The 19942-nt window shown below is 44.1% G+C and overlaps 1 protein-coding gene across 2 annotated transcripts in view; it reads right to left on the reverse strand.

The window, feature by feature from the left end:
* Positions 1 to 19942, reverse strand: part of ZNF236 (zinc finger protein 236) — an 80834-nt gene that overhangs the window by 6959 nt on the left and 53933 nt on the right. For both annotated transcript variants that reach the window (XM_015562757.1, XM_015562758.1), the window contains exons 18-28: positions 18028 to 18179; positions 16021 to 16236; positions 13052 to 13334; positions 12365 to 12468; positions 10571 to 10936; positions 10074 to 10219; positions 9743 to 9983; positions 9195 to 9371; positions 7274 to 7429; positions 4043 to 4230; positions 469 to 600 (exon numbers count right to left, since the gene is read on the reverse strand). In XM_015562757.1, coding sequence (XP_015418243.1) covers positions 469 to 600; positions 4043 to 4230; positions 7274 to 7429; positions 9195 to 9371; positions 9743 to 9983; positions 10074 to 10219; positions 10571 to 10936; positions 12365 to 12468; positions 13052 to 13334; positions 16021 to 16236; positions 18028 to 18179 — 2161 coding nt within the window. The remainder of the gene's footprint in view (positions 1 to 468; positions 601 to 4042; positions 4231 to 7273; positions 7430 to 9194; positions 9372 to 9742; positions 9984 to 10073; positions 10220 to 10570; positions 10937 to 12364; positions 12469 to 13051; positions 13335 to 16020; positions 16237 to 18027; positions 18180 to 19942) is intronic.

Raw genomic sequence — 19942 nt, forward strand, 5'->3', positions numbered from 1 at the left:
TTTATATTTAGAACTATCATTCACTGAATATGGGACAACATGCATTTTAAGAAATGAGACTAGTCAAATGACAAATAGGTCACGCACACACATATGACTGTGTATATGAGAGGAAATACAACAAGTCTATAGAAGACCAGCAAAGATCTTTCAAGAAAACCTATGAAAAAACTAAATGGGAGTAAATGGCATGTGAGATCTGATCAGTAGGCAAGTAGAAGATGTTAATAAATTTCTAACTAGATCCATACACATTATTGTTTGCTACCTCTCACTTTGTGGTGCAATAAATCACGGAAGGAACAATATCTAGTTTCAGCCTTTCAGCACGTGCTGTCCCTGGACCCTCCACAGATCATACCATTCACACTCAGGATTTGCTGGAGACCCACCTCCTCATTCCCCATCTTGTCTGAGTCTGTGCTTTTAAAAAGCATGAATGGTTGTGAGTGACAGTGTGCCCTGTACCTGGTAGGCGATCTCTTCACAAGCAGCGGACCCTGGCTGTGGGGTATGGCTCACCAAGATGACCTGTGGTGAGCCTGCTCCTCCGTGGCCTGAGAGGGAGGGATCGGTGAGCAAGGCTGGGAACTGCTGACCCTGCCAAACAAGGATAATCACTACTGTAGACATCATAACATTATCATATCCAGTAATAATGTAGAAGATCTGTTATGGTGCAGTCATTTTGGAAAACAAGTTGACAGGTCTTCAGAAGGTAACCACAGAATCACCATATGAATCAGCAATTTAGTTTGGAGGTATCTATCCCCCAAATGAAAACCTATGTCCGCTTGTAACCTTGTACATGAATGCTCAGAGCAGCACTACTCACGGTAGTCACAAAGGGGAAACAGCCCATAATATCTAGGAACTGGGTAAACAAAATGTGATATCTATATAATGAAATATTTGACAATAAAAAGGAATGAAGTATGACACAGGCTACATGGATGAATGTTGAAGGCAGTCACTAAGAGAAAGAGGCCAGTCACAAAAGACCACACATTATATGATTCCATTTATGGAAAATATCCAAACAGGCAAATCTGTAGGGACAGGAAGTATATCAGTGGTTGCCAGAGGCTGGAGGACACAGCACAGCATGGGGTGAACTTGGGGTCCAGGGGGACATGGGAGTGATGGCTAACTGCCAATGGCACAAAGTCACAAAATGTCCTAAAAGTAGATATGGTGATGGTCACACAAATTTGTAAGCACGTTAAAGACCATTAAGTTGTTATAAACTACATATAAAGAATGTTTCCTTGTTAAAAATACACATACCCCTTTGCTGTATTACACAGAACTACTATGAGTCTTATGACCACTCCAGCACACCCTTCTCCACTGACTGGGAATCAGAGACAAGGCAATAAGAGATACGGTCAGCGGGATGGGATTGCAGAGGGGAAGCTTAAATGACCTGACTTTGTACTACAAATGCTGAATCTATATAAACAAGTCACTATAGAACTAGAACTGCTAAAATCAAAGCTACTTCTAAACATACCTTACGCAGAATCCAGACTCTCATCTGAAGCATCCTAACTTGAAGACTCAACATCAGTGCCTAATGATGAAGGGTAAGGGGTCACTAGGATACTTGGGCAAATGTCAGGTCCCCTGCAGCTGAAGGTGAGGCTGTTTTTCATTGTCTCCAGGGGAACAAAACAATCTGGGTTCCCACAGGGAAGATAAAAAATGGAGGTGGGGAGGACTGAGATGGCTCCTCCACTCAGGGATGAGATGGCTTTAAAAAACTCCACCCATACAGAACGCTGGGTCCACTTTCTCCGGGAAAGACACTTGTGAGGCAGACAGAGCAGGGCAATGGGTAGGACACAGGCGGTGGGGAACAACTCCAGACAAGCAGAGCTTCTTAAATTGACTTAGATTCTTTTTTTTATTATTGTCTAAAGTTTCACATATGTGAATTCTTTTTTTTTTAAATGTTTTTATTGATTTCAGAGAGGAAGGGAGAGTGAGAGATAGTAACATCAATGATGAGAGAGAATCATCAATTGGCTGCCTCCTGCACGCCCCCTACTGGGGATCGAGCCCACAACCTGGGCATGTGCTCTTGACTAGAAACGAAGCCAGGACCCTTCAGTCCATAGGCCAATGCTCTATCCACTGAGCCAAAGTGGCTAGGGCTGACTTGGATTCTTTACTTCCCATATGCCTTTAAAAAAGGTGAAATGATGGTATTTTAGGTATATCCATGTATTGAATTGTATTACCCAAACATGGGATAGATTGAAACGGTGCCATCTGTACTAGCAAAGCTTTGTGTTATGACTCCCTTACAAGGGAAGGTTACCCATCTGCTACGTATCTGTTGCGGGCTTTTGGCCCACTCTTAGCACAATACCAATGTGGAAAAATGGTGTCAATCAAAATTAATAAATTCATATCTCCTATTTTAATAATCAAAGGTAAATACAACTGCTGGCCAGAAATTCAGATACACCTAAGAACTAGTGCTGGCTCATAACTTAACATTCCCAACCAAAAGCGATGATATTGGAGACTCTTAGCACATGTGGGCTTATCAAGGGGAAATGACAATTCCTTCTTGATTTGAAATGACAAAGCTACAGAAGAACGGATTAGCAGTCATCCGGGAGGAGGGGTGAGGTCCTTGCAGGTGGACACGGTCTGTGCCTGACCTTGTGGATGGCAACGCCTAGGTGACACCATCTACAGATCTGCAAGATGCTATCCCTAGCATCCACTGGATAAAGGGTGCACAGGCTCTCTCTAAATTATTTCTTACAATTGCCTGTGAATCTACAATTATCTCAAAATAAAAAGTTTAATTAAAAACTTAAACACGATGTAACTTACTAGTGTATTATTGCTGTTTCAATTGCTAATATTAAGTATTCTTAATGCAGATGCCTTGATTCAATAAGCAAAGTCCAATAAAATAAACCCAATGGTCAGTTGGAATCCACTGAAGTAGCACATGAAAGTTGTTTCTGGTTTGCACGGTTACTTGAATCAATTTATTCCTTTGCTGTATTTGGTTTACACTAAGGTAGAAATTACAATAATCTCACTCCCCAAGGGCACATGATTCCCAAGTGCTCGCGCTGGCCGAGGGGGGGGCTCTGGCTCCAGCTGCATCCAAGGGACAGGCTAAAACTGTCACCTAGCGAATGCAAAGAACTGCTCACTGACCTCTTACTTTAGTTATGATGAATACATTAATTACTTACGATTTTCTAATTAAAGCTACCCAAGTTTTCAGCATCTTCACTCAATGCATTATGTGACACAGACACTCCGAGATTGCACTCCCCCCGCAGGGACTTGTCTGAGCACATAAATAACTACTTATGGAGTCCTCGATGCAGCATATGCCCCTCAGTAAACTCATCTGTAAAACTAAATGCTGTGCAGCCACTAAAGCCTGGGCTGGAACCATGGATGGGGACGACCTTCAGAATGCAGGCAGATGGAAAGTTTACATGGCACAAAATACACAGGAACTCTTTCCTGAAAACTTTAAAATACGTGTCAGTATATGTGCACAGGAAGGTGTGGAAGGGAATATACACTAAAATGTTAACCCCTTCCCCGGCAGAAACGTGTATACTCGTTTTCACAAAATGTTCTTTTTCAGTCGTTGACGAGTATACTAAGAAAATATGGTAAAAAAATATGGTTTATAGGAAGACGAGTTACAAACTGTTTTCATAACCAGCATCAAAAATACTATATAGAACCAAAATAAAAAAATTAGTCTGAAAAAGAAACGTTTTTAACAAAAAAATTGTTGGGGAAGGGGTTAACAGTAGTTCCCTTGGAAAGTAAAAATTTTAAAGGAATACTTTTTTGTATTGTCTGAATTTTCTTGTTTTCCCCTTTTTGCACTTAATATATTCCTTTTTCTTTTTTTTAAATCAGAAAAAGACCTTCAATTTCAAAAGAAAATGTTCAAACACATATTTGAGAAGAACTAATTAATGAAGTTTCCCAATCACCCCTTGACAGAGTGCATAACTGCATGATGATGGGACAGGTGTGCACCTACCTGAGAAGCTATGTTGAGTGTGACCGTGTCCAGTCCTCCTGAGAGCAAGCCCTGAGTGTCAGCCAGAGTGAGGGTGACGCTGGCCTCGCCTCCCACTCCTGACGAAGACATGACCAGGTTCTGAGCAGAGAGGGCAGATGGGGATGCGGGAGCCGTGGAAGAAAGGCTGCCGGCTGCAGTGCTAAGTTCTACAAGAAAGGCCAGGCAAGTAGATCAGTGGAAAATCTGGGGGAGTGGGAAGGACATTCTTCACAAAGGAGCAAGCCTGTCATCACCAGCACCTGCACCATCTAAGCTTCTGAAATGGCATCACAGAAACCACAGAATCTTTGATTTTGATTCCAGTTTTACGGCAAGCTTTCTACAGTTCCTAAATGTCTTTGTACATAAACATACTCTGTTTTAGTATAACAGGGGGAAAGAACAGTGAAAGGAGAATAAAAACCTGACCTTACAGTCTCCGTCACAGCTACCACCACGGAAGGAAACTCTAGCAAGAACTTCCAGGACCCTGTCCCAGGAGGACCAGAGAGCAGCCACAGAGAGGAGTCCACCGATCCCTGAGCAACCATCAGGCCCCATGCAGAAACTAATAGAGCACAGACAGTTATTAAAGAATTCATGTAATTACATAAACGATATATACAGGAGATAGAATGGTGCCAGTGAGCAGGTCAAAGGGGATTTGACTCAGTCCAGGTGACTTTTCTGCTTACGTTCACACTGTTACAACCTCACATCTGCTTGTCCTGAACACAGGCCATCCAGATAAAACTGGACAGAAACGCTGCCTGAGTCTGCCATTCGCTCCCTAGCAGTTTATCTTAGAAATGGCATGATTAATTTGAAACAAGGTCACTGTAATGCCTAGGCTTACTGGTGTGGCCTGAATCCTGGAAGTGACTTTGACTCTAAGGTAAATACTGCCCAATAATCAGACAATCTCTTGACCAATACTGTGTAGATGGGATCAGCTACTTAATTGTAAGTAGTACTAATGGAATAGGCAAACCTCTCTACAGATGCGCTTAACACCAAGAATGGAGTAGTTATTTGAAGTCTCTTCCTAACTCAGGACTGTTCAAAGATGGATGCCAAGACGTTCACCTTCGAGAGGTACCATCACCATGTGTCCAAGGAGGCCGATGTAGAAGGGAGACCCTTCATGCTGATTAACCAGATGGCAGGAGTTTCAAAACTGGAGCCGAGACAGCCTCAGAGTTCTTCATGTGTCCTCATTCCACCCGCTCTCTCCACCTGATCAAAACTCCAGGATCACCAAGTAGCATAAAAACCATGTCAGTGAAGACATCAGGCACTTTCCCTGTCTGCGCATCAGTGTGCCGAGGGCTCACTAGAGACATAGGTCACATCACCCTGGCCAGTCCCAGCCCCAGTGCAGCAGGCTGGGGAGTCTGGTTTCCTGACACTCCAGAGTCTGCTAACCCTCTTTCCACTCTGCTGGTCCAACATGACCCATACAGAGCGGGGAAGAGGATAATCTCACAGCCCAGGGACAGGATTCTGGATGTGATCAGAAAACACCTCTCATTCTTAACAACAAAGACACAAGGATGACTTTCAAAAAAAGTCTGCTCTGTAACTTAAAAGTATATGATATACCTCAGATGTATTACCTATTATAGACCAAATTATAACCCAAAAGTGCTAATTTGTAGCCAATTAAAACATAAAACAAAATTCCCCTTAGTTGAAAAATAAACAAACCACCTCTCATTTCAAATGAGTAAGAAGTAAGTTCTGTGACAGATTCCAGAGCCCCAAACTGAGCAAGTGAGCAGACGCAGGAGGAACAGAGCCTGGAGCAGACTAAAGCCCAAAACCTAGTGGGAACCATCAATGGCCAGACGCTGGGGTGCTGGATCTGCCAATATGCTGTTTAGACCATTCCTAATCACTCAGGCCTCAGTTTACCCTTCAGCAAATGAGAGGATGGACAGAAAATTCCTTTAAGGTCTCGAGGGGCCCATGCCCTCCTTGGATCCAACCAATTTCTACACCATGGCATCTTGCCTCAGCTCAGCAGAGATTATCTGGCCTGTAACACAACGTCACTCTCTTGGGAGAAGTGTTCCCCATGGGCCCATAGTGCCACTCCCTGCTCAGCCCAGTGTCCAGAGAAGTCACCCGGACTGAGTCAAATCCCCTTTAACCTGCTCACTGGCACCATTCTATCTCCTGTATATATCGTTTATGTAATTACATGAATTCTTTAATAACTGTCTGTGCTCTATTAGTTTCTAGGACCCAAAATTCCAGGGGACCATGTGTGTCTTGCTCAGTATCATGTTCTCAGACTTAGTACAATGCTTACACCCAGGACACAACACAATCTCTTGCTGAATAAATGAATTACTGGATAAGAAAGCATTTCAATGAAGCACGAAAAAAATCTAGCTGTGGGTACAAGTACCTGTAGATCAAACTTTTTCTCAAAAAATGAACTAGAGAGCTAGAAAATAAGAGGGCTAAGACACTGATCAAAGCTCTACAAGGTAAAGAACATGAGAAAGGTATGGCACCCTAAACTGCTAACAGTTACTTATGAAGCTGTGATTTTATAGGAGCTCATTTCCTTTTAATTGTGCTTATTTATTTGTATAAAAGTCTACACCACAACACCTTAGAACAGTGGTTCTCAACTTGTGGGTTGCGACCCCTTTGGCGGTCGAACGACCCTTTCACAGAGGTCACATAAGACCATCCTGCATGTCAGATATTTACATTATGATTCATAACAGAAGCAACATTACAGTTATGAAGTAGCAACGAAAATAATTTTATGGTTGGGTCACAACATGAGGAACTGTATTAAAGGGCCAGAAGGTTGAGAACCACTGCCTTAGAAGGATGTCTTTCAATTGTGTTATCATACTGCGGCTGGGCAGAAAATTCACACTGCAGGGCCCAGAGGATGACGAGCCAGGACCTCACAGCCCAGGGGGGAAGGGGCAGCTTCATGGAGCCATCAAAGTGCCCACGTGCATGAATACATAATGTCCTAGGTATCTGAATACCATTACTTACTGCTGTTCCTTAAGAGATAGAATTATCAATTGGTTGATAACTCTACAGAGACCTCTATCACCATCAACCACTGTGGAATGACACTGCATGTGACAGGACGAGGGGCTGAGATGTTGTGCTAACGGATGACTCACTCCTTTCCACTGACCTTCAGATCCCACAATGTCACCGTCAGTTTCATACCTGAAGCGGTCAATGCTGCACTCTGCGTGAGAAGCTGGTCATTGCTGATTGTCAGGGTGGCACCTGCAGACTGATTACTGACCGTAGCCCCGGACAATCTTATCGTCCCGTTTAGCTCACTGCTTCCACCAGAACTGTGCTGAATAAGGTCTTGACCTAAATGAAAATTAATACTGTAATATCTGAAAGTAACATGGTGACTGACACTCTGGCAAGTGTGATGAACGTATAATACCATGTTTATAGAAAAAAGTGAAAATAAGACTATGAAATACATTTCCCTAAATGAAAGTATTTCCCAATGTGATGGACCACCAGGTGTAGCAAAATGTGTTAAAAAGGCCGAAACCGGTTTGGCTCAGTGGATAGAGCGTCAGCCTGCGGACTGAAAGGTCCCAGGTTCGATTCCGGTCAAGGGCATGTACCTGGGTTGCGGGCACATCCCCGGTGGGAGATGTGCAGGAGGCAGCTGATCGATGTTTCTCTCTCATCGATGTTTCTAACTCTCTATCTCTCTCCCTTCCTCTCTGTAAAAAATCAATAAAGTATATATTTAAAAAAAAATGTGTTAAAAAGGATCAAAGAGATACTACAAAATGATACCAGCACCTCCCTTAGCTGGCTCCCAGGCGGCCAGCTGAGCTGCGGCACCTTGGACGTCTGACAGGAGGGGCTCACTGCCACTGGGAGGCTCACAGCCACTCTAGCGCACTCGCCATGTGTTCCCAGCAGAGTCCGACACCTGCTCATGCCAGCCCCTCAGCTAATGTCACATGTAATAGAACCAAATAGTATGGGAGCAGGTGAACATGAGAGTTAAACCTGCTGACATTTCAGTGAGTACCAAAAAGAATTCTTGGGAAAGATTGGACAAAGACAAGTTGCTTTTAAAAAATTCTGCTGTCAAGTTAGGCATAAGCAAGCCAACAGTACAGAACTGGAGGGAAAATCATCAGAAGACAAAAGGATGCTGCACTCTGCTTTGTCATTACCAGCACCCTCCAGGATTGTAAAGAGACAACAGGACAGGAAGCCGCACACGGCGGTCTGAGTACGGGCAAATGAAACAGTACCCATTTTCAGGAGAGCTAGGATTCACTTTTTGGTTCTGTTTCACACAGCTTTTCATTAACAACTGGCCTGAAAACATGGGTTACAGAATCTTCACTGCATATGTGCAAGGTAACTCAGGGAGATGAGGACCAGCCTCTCCTTTTACCCAGTGTGTGTCAAGTTTTCTTCAAATGACTTATGAATGGCTAACAGACTGGAAAATTTAACTGAAGTAATATTTGTGCACAGCCAAGGGTACCTGTGGGCAGAGCCACCCATAACATGTGCTCCGAGCTAACAGGTCAAACATGCTGGGGGCATGAATGACACGCAGAAGAAACACCTGACAAGAATACTGCAGTCTGAGGCAGAATGCGTGGGCTTGGTGACAGACTCATAAGGTCCTTCTGCCAGTTTCAAGTGACCTTCACTGTCAAATGGTATTCTCACTTGTTTATTTACCTCTCAATGTTTGCCATAGGTCACATTTGTATACATAATCCGAGTAGAATCTGAAAAGAGTAGGTGAGTAAGCTCCCTATAATCTTTGACAATGCACAGTTTATGTGGATTATATTCCTTTCACTTAATGGAGCACGAATGAGACTTGTGACACAACAGTTTTCTGCTCTTTGCTAAACAAAAAAATATGTGAGAAAAAAAATCACTTAAACTGGAAATGACGGAACTATAAATTTTTTTCTGTTATCAAATATGAGCAGTGACATTGTCACTAAGCTTGAATTTCTTTCCTGAATTACAAACACATATTGGGCACTGGCTTTATGCAAAGCTGAGTGTACAGAAAGAATATAAATAAGACAGACTTAGATTGCAGGTAAAAATTTGCTTAACATGAATGACTAACCAGAGATGGTCAGAGTGATTTCCTGTGGGGACCCTGAGGATGACGTGGTGGGCCCAGCAGCCTGTGCTAAGACCTGGCTGAGACTGGAGTTGTTGATGGTCAGGGTGATCTCATGGGGGCCACTGGAGGTGGACACCAGGCCTGGTGATGGCATCACTTGAGTGAGGTCTTGAGTCCCTGGTTATCATTATAGAACAAAACAAAGCTGGGCTTAAAATGCAATATTCTCTTCTTATATTAAAAATACTTTAGTGAAAATGTTACTTCAAAATGAGAAAGATTTGGGAAAAAAAAGCAGTCATCTCTAATTCCTTCACCTATAAAGATAAGAAAGCCTTATGAAATAGGAAGCCAATGGGACAAAATTAATTACGTGAATGTTGCAATCTACATGCATATATTGAATAAACATCAGTTAAGGCATAGGACATTTGTTTAGTGAGTTTTAAAAAGAGAAGAAATGGCATCACAGCATCCTAAACTCAAATTCATGATGATGAGCACAAATCTGACCCTCCAGAGTCCAAGCCCATTGGAGTGGCTCTTACCACTAGTGCTGGTGGTCAGCACAGAGTCCTGCTCCGACATCGAGCTGATGGTCAGGTTGGCAGACGTCACCGTGGGCTGTAAGGACAGGCCTGAGATGGGCTGGATGACCACACTGGCTGGGACCGTGCTGTCTGGTGTCTGAAGGGAGCTGTTGTGTGAGGTCGAGCCTGGCTCCCCCGTCAGTTGCTGAGCAAGCAGGTTGGTGGGCTGTAAGCTTTGCTGCAAGACACCTGGGTCAATCTGAAAGGCAGCACAGACATTTGTAATGAAGTTTCATGCTGTGTGACTCAGACTACATTCAAGCACAGAAAACCATGGCAGGTGCCACACCTGTAATGTGATGTTGTTAATGCCAGAGGTGTCGATTCCAGAAATTTGAACATTAGGCCCAACCAAGTTAGCCGCCAGCTGTAACTGGATACCTTCCAGGGCGGCCAGGCTCCCATCCGTCAGAGACACTGTCCAGTCACTGCCACCTGCATGGAAAAAGAACAGGAAGGAATGGGTATCAATAGGAAAACCTAAGTTTTATGTATGTATCAATATGATCTGGTGAAGGAACACTAAAACCCACTTTACACCATACACACACACTGTCTGATTCAATCATCACAAAACACACCTGTGAGGGAACATCACCATCCAGATCAGAAACGAGGCTCAGAGCGGGTACACTGACTAGCCAACATCTCACATAGCAACTGCCTTCATTAGGCTCTGATCACACCCCAGGTCACGGACACAGGGAGAGTTGTTTCTCACATCTGCAGACATGTGATACGTCTCAGGGCCCTTACTCAGTCCCCACCCGCCAGCTGTAGCCATACCTGACACAGAGCCAGGAAGGACGGCCTGGCTCACTAGTCCTGGCTGAAGCAGGTTTGGATCAAACTGGCCAGTCAGAACCGAGTTGTTCATGATCAGCAAATTTGGGTCAGCAGAGGCTGGGCTCAGCAGGCTGGCGGGCTGCAGCCCCTCGGACGCACTGCGTGGTGTGGACTTCCTGGCTTTCTTGGGGTCAGGCTTATAATGAAACTGCATGTGAGTCTTCCTCCGGCCAGACGTGCGGAAGCGCAGCTCACAGTGTGGACACTTGAAGGGCTTGGCTCCAGTGTGCAAGCGCATGTGGACCTTCAGACTCCCCTTGGTAGAGAAGGCGTTACTGCAGACGTGGCAGCTGAAGAGCTTCTGACCTGTGAAGGGTCGAAAGTCAGCGTCACATCCATGGCAGGGTGGGCAGTGTGAGTGTGGAGCCTGTTACCCAGGGTTTAAAAGGGAACAGAGTCCCTCCTCCTGAGAGCGACAATAGCCCAGCTCTCACCACCACCACCTCTGACTCTGCAAAGGGCATACTGATGACTCAGCTCTTTAGTTTCTTTCTTGAAAAGGGGGCACCCAAGAGCCAGCACAGGTAGAGGCCACCCAGGAGCGTGAGCTCTGGGCTTGCAGAACCCCGGGTCTAGCACCATGTGCCCACTGTGTCCAGAGTGTCATGAAGACCTCGCAGGCACCTGAGGGCCCTATCATGAGCATCAAGTTGCCCAGGAGAGTCCTAGGAGCAGAAATGTTGCGGTCTTGCTCCCCCAGAAACGGGCAGGCCGGGACGCAGACCAGGACAAGAGAGGCCCTGACATTTTTCAGAGACACTGCTTTCCTTCCCAAGTGCACGGAGCGAACTGGAAATCCCAGCATGTGCAGTCACCATGAATGTCACCACACCTGCCCTGAGCAGTCAGCGGGCTGCTACAACTAGTGAGGCAAGAACAGGTGGGGTGCTCCCCTTGAACCCCAGCAGTTCACAGAGCCTCCAAGAGGGTCAAACACCCAGAACCTAACAAAACAGAAAAACTGTCTACAGTAGAGGCATGTCAGTAGGTTCAAGTACTATTTACTTAGTTCCAAATATTAACCCATCAGAAAAGGATCATGGGGCTTTATAGAAACTTGTGAAACTCCATTGTGCTCTTTTGGTTAATTCTGCTTATAACCAAAAATTAAGACTATAAATTACCTCAATAGTCATCATCCTACAAATCATAATAACAACCCTAACATTTACTGAGAGTCATTTAACTCCTGGAGGCTCAGACCAGTGGCTCAGAAGCGGAGGCCAAGGTCCAAGCCAGGTGGAGGTCGGCACCCGCCTCCCCACCACTCGGACACACTGCGGAATCAGGACTCAAAGGCTCAGCACAGCTTAATTAACCTCAGTCCCTGAAGTCAGATAAAGGAGAGAAGTGGCTGTGGAAATTGTACATTAATTTTTTTCTTTTATAAGATCTGTCCCCCACATAAAAAGAATTACTACCATATAACTATAATCAGATGCCAAATTCCAGTTTTTACAAAACCTCAATAAACCAAAAATCTCTTTGGCATTTAAGTCTGATTGAGAATACAAGATAACTGACAACTAGATATTGGAGGCCCCATCCCTTTTCCTTAGTGTTTTGTAGATTACTTTTCCCACATCAGGAATGAAAAATCCTTTATATCTATTTATCATGGTTCCTGGTTTTTATGCTTCCCATAATTTGGAAGTATTTATGTGTGCACAATACAAAGAAGAAAACAAACACAAGACGCCACAGTCGGGCACCAGCGATGCAGCCCACTCTTACCTGTGTGAGTCTTCACGTGGCAATCCAGGGTGGACTTCACAGTGAAGCTCTTCCCACACTCTTCACATCTGTATGGCTTTTCTCCCGTGTGGATTCGAACATGTCTAGCCAGGAAGCATTGGCAATTCAGTGTTTTTCCTTTTTATGTGACACACAATTCAAGCAAACTTCATGATTTTAAATTTGTAACTATCCATATAAATAAAAATTACGTGGTCTAGGTACCAAATACATTTAGCCAAACAAAACCTTTAAGTTTCACTCTCTGCAAAAAAAACCATAAACAAATCCAAAAGACATGAAACCTGAAAGGCCAATAAAATTAGGGCTCACTGTCCTGAAAACAAGAGCTCTCGCAGACCAGCAGTGTGGGGGCCGGCAGTACCCACTACAGGCTGCACCAGGTCCTCTTCAATGAATCACTAAGCTCCAATTAGAACTTCACGACTACCATAGTCTATTACATAGAAATAAGTACAAGCAATCTACAGAGCAAACACATTTCTAATTAACATTCTGAATGAGCTTAAAAGGAAGCCTCAAAATCTACAGCAGCTTGAAGTGAAGACTCAGGAAACCTGTCATTGTGCCTTTAGTGGCACCAGGCTCAGAAACGGCCCCCCTGACGGCAGTGACAATGGCCAGAGGGACACAGAGCATGAAGCCCACCCACAAGGCCACGCCTACCTGACAAGGTCGCTGGGCTTCTTAAAGCTCTTGGGACAGTAGGAGCAGCAGTTGGCGAACCTGGGCTCAGCCTCCAGCTCGGCCTGCCGGTCCTTCATCTCACTGATGCGGTCCTTCTCGGCAGCCGACTGCACCAGCACCTGCTCTGACACTGTGGCGCTTTCCTGGGGCTGGATTTTGGCTAACTGCGCTGTCTCCTCCTCTGTAAAAGTGATGACCTCAGGACGAACCTTTCTAGATGCGTTTCTTTCAGAATTTTCTTCCTCTTCCTCCATGCATATATCTAAACGAAGTACAGGCAAAGGGTCAAATCCCAATGAAAAATGTGTTTCTATAAAACAAGTATATTAGACTAAACGAGTACGTGTGGTTAAATTACTAATTTACTAGTTACTACTCAGTGGAGCTACATTTGAGATTCAAAGAGATTGTTCCCATCACTATTGTACTGAGAAACTAAAGCACATTCACCAGAAAGGAAGTCCGAGAAGGATGCGCCTTGGGGAAGGACCCGTGACATCAGAAGGATACTATGCCTAAAGGTTCACTTCTTACCGGCAGTTGCCAGCCCAGCAGAGAGCTGAGCCTGTCAGTGTCCACATCAGCCATGGGTATTCATAAATATAGTCACCCATTTGTTAACATGGACAGGAAATTAATTATCATCAAATAAAGAAAAGCAGCAGCCCATAAAAGGCCCAGTCAATAAACTGGCAAACAGCCCCCAATTACTGAAAGGAAAATATGTCTTTAAATATATATGTGTGTATGTATTCTCTCAATGACCGTAAGGACATATTCACCCTGATTAAAAACAAGAATAATCCGCTACGAAAATGTACAGAAGGAAGATAAGTCTGTCTGTGAGCAGGTCACTAGTGCATAGATGGCTAAAAATTTTGAAAAAAGTTCAACAGAAACACTAGCTAGCAAAGTGGACAGTGGCTAAAACCAAATGAGTGAATTTAAAAAATAAATGGATGATTTCTCTTAGAATATAGGGACCAAAGATGAGAAGATGGGAGAAATGGGTGGGGGAGGAAGGAACTGAAGGGAAGAAAGGCTTGGGGAGAGGGAGAGAAGGAGAGTCCTGGGAGACAGCCATTTTTAGTAGGAATTCCAGAAAAAGAAAATATAATGAATTCAAATTCCACATTCTCAAAAAAACTTGGAAAGAGTTGGGGGCAGCAGGTTACAGATGGAGGCCCCATCAACACTGATAAAGAAATATGGATAACTGTATTAAAAATTTTAAAGTCACCCAGAACAAAACCAACATAACAAAAAGCCATTAAGTAACAAGGGGTGGTGAAATATAACACAATAAACAGAAGATATAAAATAAGACAGCATTGTTAGGCTAGATAGGCTTACTATCAGTCAACAGCAAGGAATTAAATCGCTATTACAAGGTTTGGTTAAAAAAAAAATAATTTAACAGGTGACTTCTCTTCTGTTGACAAGGGATTTCATGTAAGGTCTTTTTGTCACTGATCCAAAGTAGGAAAACACCAAGACCTAAGGGGAGCATCACACAGTGTGTGGTGAAACTACACACAGTGTTTGGTGAAGCCGTAACAAGCCCCCACATCGGTCCTCACAGCACTGACCTCATGCCATTAGATGCCTTGTTGATTGATGGGCAGGAGCACACATGTTAGACTTAAGAGATTATTGTCACTGGCTGCAAACTAGGGGGTTCTAGAAATAATATATGGATGGCTTATATTTTTTTCAATTCACTGAAAGGAAAACAGTTACTATTTTCTTTCTTTTTATTTCACTAAATCACAATGACAATTTAAAAAAAGAGATAAAGACTACACCAGGTACTATCAGATTAACAAGCTGGAGCTCTCTGACTAAACATAACAGGTCAGACACATCCACACTGAGCAGCAGCTACTGGAGAGCTAGAAGAACAGCTGCTCTGCAGTGGAGTTGGGTTTGCTACTTGAGGAAGGTAAAGTACATTTAAAGACGTATTCTCCCAAGTAGAAGAAAAAGCTCCATGGCTATCTGTCCAGCAGAGCAGATGGGGAGTAAGCAATTGGGGAGGGGCCATACAATCTCGTTGAGTACACGCTAAACACACACCCTGTCTCTGCAGGTTCATTCCACATATATGAATGTGTGATACACAGTGCTGCCACACCAGACGGGACACCCTGTGACATGTGTTCAAACTAACATATCTCAACCTGTATATGGACTAACATCGGTTAAAAATACTAAAATGCTGTGTACTGGCATTCTGTGTCAAAATATACAATGTGTACATTCTTGACACTGTAATTTTACTTGTGGAATTTGATCAAAATAAATCAACTGATAAGCCCCAAAATTACAAGCACAAAATAATACTGTTGGAATTACATACTACTTGTAGTTACTGGGAAAATCAGCTTGTCTAACATTTAGCAGGCTCATGTACAAAGTGAGATAAGTCTCACAAACCATAGTTCTCATGTCAATTAAATGAGACAGTGAACGTGGGGAGCACAGGTCCCTGAAGGCTCTTACTATTACAGTGAGGTGGGGTGAAGCTCCACGTATGTCTACAGGAGAGGACAGAACAAAGCATGATGGGATCCGTGTAGCTGCTTGAACTGATGAGACCTGTGTTTAACAGTATCAAATACATCCAGGATACACACCAGGGGAGGGAAGACTGAGTGGGCCACAACCTTACATGGGGCACTGTGGCAGACTCCTACTGGCTAGGAAATTAAGATCTCCGTCTGTCCACGTGTCCACGTGGAAGGGAGACTACACATCCTGGAGACTGATTGACTGGTCTGCGGTGACTAGTGAGAGAACTTCTCTTCGGGCCTCTCTGAATCTGTGCTCCACAGAGCATATACTGCTTCATAATCAGAAAAAAATTAATTTTATTTGTGACTTGTGCGTTAACTTATCACTACATTAGCATCTGGCTAATAAGCCTTAAATCAACAAATGGACAATACCTCCTCCTCCCTCGGCCTCTCCAGGTGCTGATGTGGCAGAGGGGCCTGCCTGGTGCCTCCGCATGTGCTTTTTGCAGTGGACTGTGGTCCGGAAGCTCTGCTCACAGAATGGACACTTGTAAGGCTTCAAGCTCATGTGTGTCGCCATGTGCCTGGTGAGGCTGCCGTTGGTCGTGAACGAAGCATTGCAAACACTGCAGCTGAACGCCTTTACTCCTGTGACATCGGGAATGAGGAAAAACACGTATTTGTTATCTTAGAATCGTAAGTAGTCAAGGCCAACAGAGAGACGTTCACTAAGCCAAAGACTGGTCATTAGCTATGGTCGCCTGTTTTCAGGAGCTGGACATTGTCTGAGAACATGGACACTGACCGCATCTTCCGAGACTCCCAGTGAAATCAAAGTTCCAAGAGCCTTTCTCTCTCTGCCCCTTGGTCTTTCACATTTAAACCAGCAATGTGTTTGTGGGATCCACTCCAGAAACTTTCAAATCCATCTTTTTTCACATCCTACAGCAAGAGATAGAGTGGGCCCCAAGGAAGAGCCTACACACCTCTACACAGCTTCACTCTCACACGAGTCTGAACAAGAAGGCCACTCTCCTGATGACACGGAAGCACGCCAAAAAGGGCACTTCTCTCTGACCTGTCTTTTCTTCACAGAGGGGCTACCCCGACTTCCTAAACCCACAGGATCAAGGCACATGGCTTCTACTGCAACGGCTTTGCTGCCTCCTGAGAGGGCCTTCAGAGCTCGTGACCTGCTCTCACCCATTAAAGCCACTGCCTACCCACCAACCTACGGACCAGCCTGCAAAACCTTTCCTTGTTCCATTGTATGTTTTTAAGCAGTGCACTGCTATCCTATATAATAAAACCCTAATATGCAAATCAACCAAAGGGCAGAACTGGTCTCTATGACACGCACTGACCACCAGGGAGCAGATGCTCAATGCAGGAGCTGCCCCCTGGTGGTCAGTGCTCTCCGATAGCCAATGTCCCATGACCGGCCAACCTCCCGCAGTCTCTACCCCCGGCCAGCTGGAGCCAATCAGGCCCAATTGGGACTAGGTGAGATGGCCCCCATTGGTCCTGATCGCTGACCAGGCCAAGGGACCCGACCCATGCATGAACTCATGCACCAGGTCTCTAGTTTTCAAATAAAAACTTATACAGACTATATGTCAATATTAAACAGATACGTTATTAACATCTTAAACGTATTAAGGAGATAAAAGTAATAGATTTAACTGAAGATCATATACCTGATAGTCTATTAAAAAATTCTTACATCTGAATAAGAGTATAATCTAATTTTAGAAAGGCATAGGATTAGAATACACATTTCTCAATATGCACATGAAAAGAAGCTCAACATCATTAACCATTAGAGAAATGTGAATCTAAGCCACAATCAGATCCCAGTTCCCACTTCTCAGGATGGTCCTAATAAAAGACAGACACTGAGCTATGATGAGAAGTGAAACCGAAACCCTTCTCCAGTGCTGGAGGACCAATGAATGAGTTTGGTGAACTCAAAGATGTAAACAGCATTGTCATAGGACCAAGGATTCCACTCCTAAACAGAGAAATAAAAACTGATATCCACACGAAAACCTACATGCAGATGTGCACAGCCCCACATGGAAACACCTCAAGTGTTGCTGAGTGGAGAAACAGAATGTGGGCTCTAACCACACAGTGGAAACCACTGGGCATCAGAGGAATGAAGCCCTGATACCCATGCTATGTGGATGAGCCGTGAACATGCACTGAGAGAGAGAAGCCACTGACAAAGGCCACAGGTTGTAGGATTCCAGTTCCATAAAACGTCCAGAAGGGAAACTACAGAGACAGAAAGCAGGTGGAGGGTGCGTCGAGCTGAGGCAAGGAGGGGTACGGAGTTTGTTTTGGGTGTGATGAAAATGTCCCAGAAGTGGATAGTGGCAGCGGTGCACAACTCCATGAACACATAGAGAACCATACAATCCCAGGGCAGGCAATGACCTGTGTGTGTCTTCTCATGGGACTTGAGGACCCCGGAGGAGACGAAGCCGCGGCCACAGAGCTTGCATTTGTAAGGTTTCTCCCCCGTGTGTGAGCGCACATGCTGCTTCAGGTGGCTGGACTTCTTAAAGCCCTTGTGGCAATACTCGCATCTGTAACACAAAGGAAGACACAGGCCCTGTGAACTCACAGCACAAGTGAGATGTTACCTCTGGGATGAAAACAAGCATGAGGTCCACCCCAATCATCGAACTGTGGTCAGAAACTAGGGGATCTCCAACACATGACACTATATAATATTAGCAGGAACAATTCTGTGCAAAGTATATGTAGGGTTAAACATACTCAGTAAATCCTACAGGGATTACCTAGCAGGCATAGTATTTTGCTATAGTCTTTCTTTAGAGAACAAAAAAATCTACTATATGTTGTTTTCTTTACTAAGTCATGAGACACTGGAAGCTTCCTTTGCTTAAGAGTCAATCATTCCTGCCCTAGCCGGTTTGGCTTGGTGGATAGAGCATCGGCCTGCAGACTGAAGGATCCCAGGTTGGATTCTGGTCAAGGGCACATGCCTGGGTTGCAGGCTCAATCCCCAGTGGGGGGCGTGCAGGAGGCAGCCGATCAATGATTCTCTCTCATCATTGATATTTCTATCTCTCTCTCCCTCTTCCTTCCTCTCTGAAATCAATAAAAAGGTTTTTATTTTTTTAAAAAAGAGTCAATCATTCCTGAGTTAGACACATGGAAAAGTCAATTCATAAAACACTTTACAAAACAGATTTTATTGGAGCTATTTTGAATATATAGACATATGTATACACACACACACACACACACACACACAGTATTATACTTCCCTCAGTTGTTATGGGATATATTTAAATTGCTTTAAGAATGAAAATTATTATACATGTCAAAATTTCTATTCATATATTATTAAAAACTAAAAAAAAAAAGACTTAGAAAGCTCATTCCATTATATTCCCCCACTTTTCCAATTTCCTAGTTTCAGTCTATAGTAGGAAGTCAGTGAATCCCTCCGCCTAAGACCAGGAACCTGCACAGCCAGAGCTCATTTTCCTCTAGTGTCCAACAGAGTCTAAAGGCTGACTGACTGTGAACATGTTTTGAAATTTCACTCTAATATGTGGGTGCAGTTCTGTGGGATTCCTATTAAATTACTATATAGAAAAGCAAGCCAACAGTATCACTGCTGATTTCTGAAAATTAATTCTGCAAAAGAGATGGAGGTTGATTCCGGTCCACGTGTCAATAGAAGAAAATAATCTATTGAGAATTGAGTTGCATTAAACCATGTGATGTTTGCTCAGAAAAGTTCTCCAATGAGGAAAGCAAATTTTTCAAAACAGTCACACCTATTCATTAAAATCAACCACCACAGCAAAGCGATCCTGGCAGGGCCGAGAAGAAATGGCCTGTTGGAGACAAGTCTGAGGCAGGACTTTCATGATCTGGCCACAACCCAGCCCCAGCACACACGCCTCACCTCCGGCCACTCTTCCACACTGAATGGGACCTCTCTCTGCCTGTGAAATGCCACTTCCTCTCTCCCCAAGGACTACACCTGCCTGCTATGCTGACAACAAAGTTATTCTTCCAAACTGTCCAACAACCTAAAACACAGGAGCCGACAGTGATCATGTGACATGCTGAGTTCCCGGGCACAGGACCCACAGAAAAGGCTCTTGTGAAGTGAGAGTCTGCCCAGCAATCACATCTTCAGGAAACTTCACTATCATCTACATCTGTCATACTTATGGGACAAAAAGTAATCCTATACTAATAAAAGACAAACATGCAAATTGATCATACTTTTGCTATGCCTTAAGCCACACCCACCAGCCAATCAGAGCGACTATATACAAATTACCCCAACCAAGATGGTGGCAGC

Source organism: Myotis davidii, unplaced genomic scaffold (assembly GCF_000327345.1).
Source record: "Myotis davidii unplaced genomic scaffold, ASM32734v1 scaffold96, whole genome shotgun sequence".
Classification (NCBI taxonomy): Eukaryota; Metazoa; Chordata; class Mammalia; order Chiroptera; family Vespertilionidae; genus Myotis; species Myotis davidii.